Genomic DNA, 8,208 nt, shown 5'->3' with positions numbered 1-8,208 from the left:
AGTAAACATAATCACAAATACATTGCTTTTCTACATTAGATCACAATCTGTCCATCCATCATTGTGACGGTTGCTCACTTCTCCACAAATGATTAAAATCAAATCTTTAGTCCATTTACTTTCTCCGCAAACTATCTTCCTGCAAAGTCCACCATGGCAGAAGAGGACATCTTCTTGCGTTCAAGAAAAAAGGCAAGTGTCTGTTGAGAAAATACAATATCTATTGGTGCAGTGTCAAGGAAAAAAAGGTTTTAAGGCTGTCAAATCTTTTTAAAAAAGAAGAATTTGAAGTACAGTACCTTGGGTTGCAACTCTAATTACAAGAGCTCTCTCGTCTGGCATCAAGCGCCCTATAATGAAGACATACAACATAAAAAGTACAAAAATGAACACAAAGCAATACAACTTATTCATTAGAGTGACAGTTGTTCCTGCTTGAGGAAAGCAGTCTGTTTTAATGTGACACTGAACATCAGTACGTCAACTATCATTGTCTTGACTGACGGCTTGAAATGAACTCCGAACTGAAGCTTTTCTGCCAGGGTTGAGTGTAAGAACCAAAGAATGTTCATGGTTTGCTTTCAGACATGTGTTGACATATGTCATATGTCATCTATTTTACATTTATGTATGTGTATACTTGTGTAAGTCTGGTTTATCAAACTCTGTTCCAAAACCTAGTAAGCTGCCCTTCTGTCTACTGACTCAGCCTGTTCTCACGTAAATGCGTCTCTATAGCACGCATTGTGTATTATCGTGCAATTTATACGCGAAAATGATTTTTTACGTGCATGTGATACGCAGTTTTCGCGTGCATTTGATACGCAGTTCATTTGCGTGTAATACACACGCACCCCACACCACTAATTCCACCCAAACGTATAATACACACCCCTAGGGGTGTAACGGTAGATGTATTCGTATTGAACCGTTTCGGTTCGAGGCTTCCGGTTCGGTGCGCATACAAACCGAACGATTCCTTGGACCATTTTTTCCTGCCGACAAACTTCGCACTGGCGCGATCACCACAACGTTGCGCAACATCAAATGGCAAGCGTAATGAAAGCGGAACGAAACTGCGCTTCTCATTATTGTGCTTCACGGACCGTTTATAAGTTCGGACCAGCAACATCTGTGCAGCGCGAACCGATCTCAATCAAGTGACACTATAACTACACAGCGCTAAGAGATCCAGTGAAGAAAACATTTGAATTCGCCACTGAAGTAATAACATCGCTGCGAGATCTAGTGAGAAGCATTCACATTTCTCCGTTATTAACCATAGATCTCTATTAGATCAAACAGCGCTGACGTGGACACCAGGAGAAATATTGTGCCGTGAATGAACTTGTAAAGCTTTACGTCCACAGACCAGCAACATTCACCATGGATTTAATATAGTAACACTAACTGTAACCAGTTTGGCTGGAATAGTGAAATGCTTTCAAGTACTTCACACATCTTTTTCCAGCACTTCAAAACTCAAATATTATATAAATAAATATATGAAGAGTTCAGATCCAAAAGCCTCTAAATGCCATTTGAAATTTTCTTCTAGAATGATCATTTTTATGAAGCTTGTATATTTAAGTTCAGTAATTTCACTCAAATGACAATTAATAGGTAATCTTCATTGCCATTTAAGTGAAATTACTGAACTTAAATATACAAGCTTGATAAAAATGATCATTCTAGAAGAAAATTTCAAATGGCTTTTGCATCTAAACTCTTCATATATTTAAATGTTATTTTTAATGTGATGACCAAAACATTATTTGTTCATCCTTCAAAGATGACACCCATTTATAGACCTGAAAGTTTCAAGATGTAGGAAAACTCACACTTATTTAAAAAATATTTTTTCTTTTAACAGATAGGAAATTCTCTGGCATTTCTTACTTTTTGCTGTATCGAAAACGTACCGAACCGTGACTTTAAAACCGAGGTACGTACCGAACCGTGATTTTTGTGTACCGTTACACCCCTACACACCCCACACCACGACTAAACCTACCCTAACCAACCCATGCGTATCCTATGCACGTAAAAACTCATTTTCGCGTATAAATTACACGATAAACACACTGCGTGCTATTTAGTGTGATCGGGTTGACTGACTAAATAGGCAGTGTAAGTAAATGGAACCGTTCCAAATAGGTAGTTCCAAATGGAACCTTCTAATTGCCAATTTTGAATGTTCCGCAAGTGAAGCACACAGACGACTTACAATCAGGTGTTCCAACGCTATCTCACGACCAATTCGTCCGAATTTGACGAGTGATTCAAAGATGGCTAATTCGTACGAATTCGTACGACCTCATTCGTACGACCTCATTCGTACGAATTTGTACGATTTGTCTAACCCAAGTGATGGGTAGGTTTAGGGGCGGGGTCAGGGGTAGGTCATTCGTACGAATTCATACGAATTGGGCAACTCGTCAAATATGTACGTTTTAGCAAAAATCGTACTAATTCGTACGAGTGAGGTCGTACGAATTGTTACGAATTAGCCATCTTTTAATCACTCGTCAAATTCGGACGAATTGGTCGTGAGATCGGGTTGGGTGTTCACATGACGCTAGCTTAGAAATACATAGCACACACAAATACGGAGTAAAGTAGTACTTTTTCAAAAAAATTTAGTAGGCCTACTTTTTCAAACTATTTTTAATGATGTTTTTATGGTACTGAATGAATTATGGCAATAAGAACGCTGCACATTTAAGTTGCCTCCTGTTTAGAATAGCCCTCACATTGAGAAGTCGCCTACAAAGACCTAAAATGCCTCCCTCCTACGTAGGAAGCTTACTAGGTTTTGGAACATAGCCTACATAGAGTGTGTGTGGCCTGGCTCCAAACTACAGTGAGCGATCTGCCCTGTGCTTGCAGCTGGTATGACAGTTAACCATTACTCAACCCCAGCGTTCATTTTTCAGTCTGGTACACTCCACCTGTCTGGAACTCTATACGGCACCTGGCACAGGTAGAACACCCACGGAACGGGCCTGCTGTCTGGATTTGTCTTGCCATGCCATTGTAGCTCAGAACATTGAGCTCTTTTGAAGACGTATTAAGTACCAGTGCACAAAGAGTTCAATTCATTTTCAGAAACGGACTGTCTCGAAAAAAGACAAAAGAAAAGAAACAAATCTCTGCTTTTCAAAGGCATGAAAACAATTTTTTAGTTTAGTTTTAAATGCTGCTTTTGGGTCCGAGCAGTGGCACCAGTTCTGAGTCTTTAAAACTCCCTTAATACATTTTTAATATCATATGATTGTGTAAATAACATTTTTGTCACTTTTCAGGACTATGTGATACTGTATGTTTTTATAATAATTTAGAATTCTCTTCAGCAGGGGTCGGCAATCTTGTGGACAAGATGTGCCATTTGGAATTTTTCTTTTAATTACAGTTTTAGAGTTTAGTTCCAAAACCCATGCCTGTAATTTTCAAACCATCCTAGATAGATAGATAGATAGATAGATAGATAGATAGATGGATAGATGGATAGATGGATAGATGGATAGATGGATAGATGGATAGATGGATAGATGGATAGATGGATAGATGGATAGATGGATAGATGGATAGATGGATAGATAGATAGATAGATAGATAGATAGATAGATAGATAGATAGATAGATAGATGGATAGATGGATAGATGGATGGATGGATGGATGGATGGATATATTTTAGATTTGAACTTTTCAAACTTTGTTTCTTAATAAAAATAACTGAACTATTTTTACCCAATATTCCTGGTCTATAAAAAATAATTCTTTTAGCAAAATGTATCAATAACATCAGACCAATCTGCACCTTCCAGCTTAAGCGCAGTGCTTTCATTCCATCACACTTGTGTTTGGCTTCCAATATAACTGGATAAAACAGGCATGCAGAAGCAAATTACCCATTTTTTGTAAATAAACAACTTTAATATTAATATCTATATATAATATGAATCTCTCTTGCTATATTTGCTAGCATGCCAGCGGTTCCCCCTCCAGCACTGGCACGCGTGCCTAAGGTTGCCAACCCCTGTTCTATAGAATTTACTGCTTTATGTTTATATGCTGCTGAGGTCATGCTTTACTGAAGGACAAGGGAAGTTCGCCTTCCAGTAAGTGATGCATTTACTAATTTTGCAGTCTGTTATTTGGCTCGTGACTGATCATAAAAGTGCATGTTAAAGAAAAGTTCTGGGTTCAAAACAAGTTAACGCAGCATATGTGATATGCAGTCGATTACCACACAAAGTCATACTGACTTGTTCCTCAGTTTTGAAAACAAACAAAAATTGTGTTCATAGTAACGCACTTACAATGGAAGTCTATGGGGCAAGATATTCCAGTGGATCCGAGGAATGTGCAGCTCGTATTGTTGTTAAAATGGAATTCTTCCATACAGAAATATGTTAATGAAAATGTAAATTGTATAATTCTGTGCAAATGTCTTGCCCTATAGATATACACTCACCGGCCACTTTATTAGGTACCCCATGCTAGTAACGGGTTGGACCCCCTTTTGCCTTCAGAACTGCCTCAATTCTTCGTGGCATAGATTCAACAAGGTGCTGGAAGCATTCCTCAGGGAGTTTGGTCCATATTGACATGATGGCATCACACAGTTGCCGCAGATTTGTCGGCTGCACATCCATGATGCGAATCTCCCGTTCCACCACATCCCAAAGATGCTCTATTGGGTTGAGATCTGGTGACTGTGGAGGCCATTTTAGTACAGTGAACTCATTGTCATGTTCAAGAAACCAATTTGAAATGATTAGAGCTTTGTGACATGGTGGAAGTAGCCATCAGAGGATGGGTACATGGTGGCCATAAAGGGATGGACATGGTCAGAAACAATGCTCAGGTAGGCCGTGGCATTTAAACGATGCCCAATTGGCACTAAGGGGCCTAAAGTGTGCCAGGAAAACATCCCCCACACCATTACACCACCACCACCAGCCTGCACAGTGGTAACAAGGCATGATGGTTCCATGTTCTCATTCTGTTTACGCCAAATTCTGACTCTAACATCTGAATGTCTCAACAGAAATCGAGACTCATCAGACCAGGCAACATTTTTCCAGTCTTCAACTGTTCAATTTTGGTGAGCTCTTGCAAATTGTAGCCTCTTTTTCCTATTTTTAGTGGAGATGAGTGGTACCCAGAGGAGTCTTCTGCTGTTGTAGCCCATCCGCCTCAAGGTTGTGCGTGTTGTGGCTTCACAAATGCTTTGCTGCATACCTCGGTTGTAACGAGTGGTTATTTCAGTCACTGTTGCCCTTCTATCAGCTCGAACCAGTCTGGCCATTCTCCTCTGACCTCTGGCATCAACAAGGCATTTCCGCCCACAGAACTGCCGCTCACTGGATGTTTTTTCTTTTTCGGACCATTCTCTGTAAACCCTAGAGATGGTTGTGCGTGAAAATCCCAGTAGATTAGCAGTTTCTGAAATACTCAGACCAGCCCTTCTGGCACCAACAATCATGCCACGTTCAAAGTCACTCAAATCAACTTTCTTCCCCATACTGATGCTCGGTTTGAACTGCAGGAGATTGTCTTGACCATGTCTACATGCACTGAGTTGCCGCCATGTGATTGGCTGCTTAGAAATTAAGTGTTAACGAGCAGTTGGATAGGTGTACCTAATAAAGTGGCCGGTGAGTGTACACTGCGACTGTAAATGCATATTTTGCTCATTTATACAAACTGAAGGACGAGCCAAAATATTTTCTGTGGTCATCGGCAATATTTCACAGATGCTTTCCGTTGAGCTTACGTTATATGGAAACCAGAACATTCTGATGGTGCACGTGTATCACGCGTTTGTGTTTGAACAAACACTTACCCTTGATGCTGTTGGAGAAAATTAGCAAACTGGCGGTCCTTGGCATACAGCTCGATAATTCGAATACGGTCCTGGATTTCCTGTCATGAGAGCGGGAAGGTGACAGAGAGGGAAAAGAAGATAGACGGTTATGTAACAACATGAGTTGACCTCTCCGCGCCAGTCCTTTTACTTAGACGTCTAGACCACTTTAAACCAAGAGCAAAGGTGAGACAGAATCTCATGAAGGGCTTCCTCAATTACAGGCACTTTTACGTCCCAGCTATTTATTTATATTCAAACTAATTTATTTTGCTGACATCACATCTTGGAAACTTTTTGAAAGCATTCAAAATTTATTTTTGGCAAATATCAGAACATTTTACTTATACATTTTAATTATTTACTCTTGTTCCATACTTCCAATCTTAAAATATGAAAGCCAATCATAAAGATATTGTTAAATTTTTACAAATAACTAATGAATACAAATTCATATGAAATAGTCACCTCGTTAAAACAGTTAGATTTTCTTATCAATTCAAATCATAATCGATTCAATTCAATTCATTTGAGCTTTTATTAGCTTACTTTTGACAAAACTTTTGCTGCAACTGTGTTTCGCATGACTTTTTGTTGTCTTTTTATGTCGGAAAGATCTATTTTAAATTATTCGTCAACTTGATCAACAACCAGATACAATATAACACATGTGAGTTATATAACCATCCTATTTCTTCATTTTTCCAGACTTTCAATCTTAAAATGTGAAACTCCATCATAAAACTATTTTTACATTTGACAAAAATGTTTGTACGAATTCATATGAAATCGCCACCTCGTAAAATAGTCACGTTTTCTTATCAATTCCATTCATAATCAATTCAATTTATTAGCTTAGTTTTTAAAAACCTTTTCAGCATTGCTGTTTCGCATGAATTTTTGTTGACTTTTTATGTCGAAAAGATTTATTTTGAATTATTCCTCAACTGAACGATCAGCAAGCAGATTCAATATAACACATCATGTGAGCTGTACTTCCACCCCATCCCTTCATTTTTTAGAGTTTCAATCCTAAAATATGAAACTCCATCATACAAATATTGTTATATTTTACATTATTTTTGTATAACTATGATAATAAAAAAAACAAGTCAAAGTCTTGCACCCATTAACGCTCCACTAAATGTTTTATGGTTAAACTGAACTGCAGGTGTTAGTGAATAAAAGACATTTTCCCTCTAAAACTGTTTAGTGCCTCCAGTTCTGACTGTTACATAAGAAATATGATTTATCTACCCATCAAGTATTGTTTTCCAAAGAAGACATGCTTGACCATTCTCCATTGTTCAATGCTGCCAGGATATTCTCCATTGTGAATATATCAGTCACGCAGTCTATGACAGTTTCATTGCTACAGGAACAGAGCTTTAGTTGAAGGACATGGAGTGTTTTTAGGAATGTTTTTGAGGAATATTCAATGCAAACATGTAAAACTTAAGTAATTCTGCAGACCACTTGCATAAACACACACAGGTGTGTACACAATGCGTACCATGAGCGCCTGCTTATTAGTGTATTTATCAACAGACTCTTATGGTAATTCGTAACTATTTTATTTTAATTTAAAAAAAATTATGTTAATTTGTACAATCTCATTCGTACGATCTACGTACACCCCATTGATGGTTATGTTTAGGGGTGGACCCCTAAACATAACCAGAAAAAAAAGTCTAGATGCAAAAGAGAGATAAATTCATTGGTTTAATAAATAAACAAATAAATACATAAATAATTGTATACTATTTATAATACTAATCATCATAATAGCATTATTATTAGTGGTTTTGGCTCTCATTTTGATTTATTATGGTTGTGTGAGTGATTTTTGCAGCTTTAAACCGACTGGTCCCATGGTCATTTTTAGTGCATGTTTTTAGTCAGGTCTAGTTTGTCACAATATTTACATGTTTTATATATATTTCGTATCAAATTCAGTCACGGTTATCGTAGTGTAAGTGGTTATCGTAGAGTAAGTGTCCAAATATTTCTTGGGGGCGTTGCATGTTAACTAGAGCCGATGGATATATAAAAAAAAAATGGGCATATCACCATATCAGCATAATGATGTATCGGATATAAAATGTTCAAGACAGCTTGTGAGAGGAACAACTTGTTCGAAAAAGATAATTGATCCAACCTGCACATCACTTGCCTAAGAGCATTTGTTTTGTAATCACCAAAGAGAACACATTCTGTGTTACGGCCTATTTGTACAACAAGGCCATAAAATCAAAATATGCATATTTGTGCCATACAATAATTCCATGCCCTCCATATGTATATTCCAGAGCACAGATTATTTGGCTCCTGTTTT

General features: G+C 37.9%; 1 protein-coding gene across 1 annotated transcript in view; it reads right to left on the bottom strand.

Annotated features, from left to right (window-relative positions):
• Window positions 1–305: 305 nt before the first annotated feature.
• impg2b (interphotoreceptor matrix proteoglycan 2b) overlaps window positions 306–8,208 on the bottom strand; it is a 31,378-nt gene continuing 23,475 nt past the window's right edge. Inside the window, exons 18-19 of the mRNA XM_056269731.1 lie at window positions 5,853–5,932; window positions 306–350 (exon numbers count right to left, since the gene is read on the bottom strand). Of these exons, the coding sequence (XP_056125706.1) occupies window positions 314–350; window positions 5,853–5,932 (117 nt within the window). The 3' untranslated portion in view covers window positions 306–313. The remainder of the gene's footprint in view (window positions 351–5,852; window positions 5,933–8,208) is intronic.

This window comes from Rhinichthys klamathensis, unplaced genomic scaffold (assembly GCF_029890125.1).
Source record: "Rhinichthys klamathensis goyatoka isolate OS25496 unplaced genomic scaffold, OSU_Roscu_1.1 h1tg000289l_1, whole genome shotgun sequence".
NCBI classification, from domain to species: Eukaryota; Metazoa; Chordata; class Actinopteri; order Cypriniformes; family Leuciscidae; genus Rhinichthys; species Rhinichthys klamathensis.
This window is presented reverse-complemented; position numbering and strand designations above follow the sequence as displayed.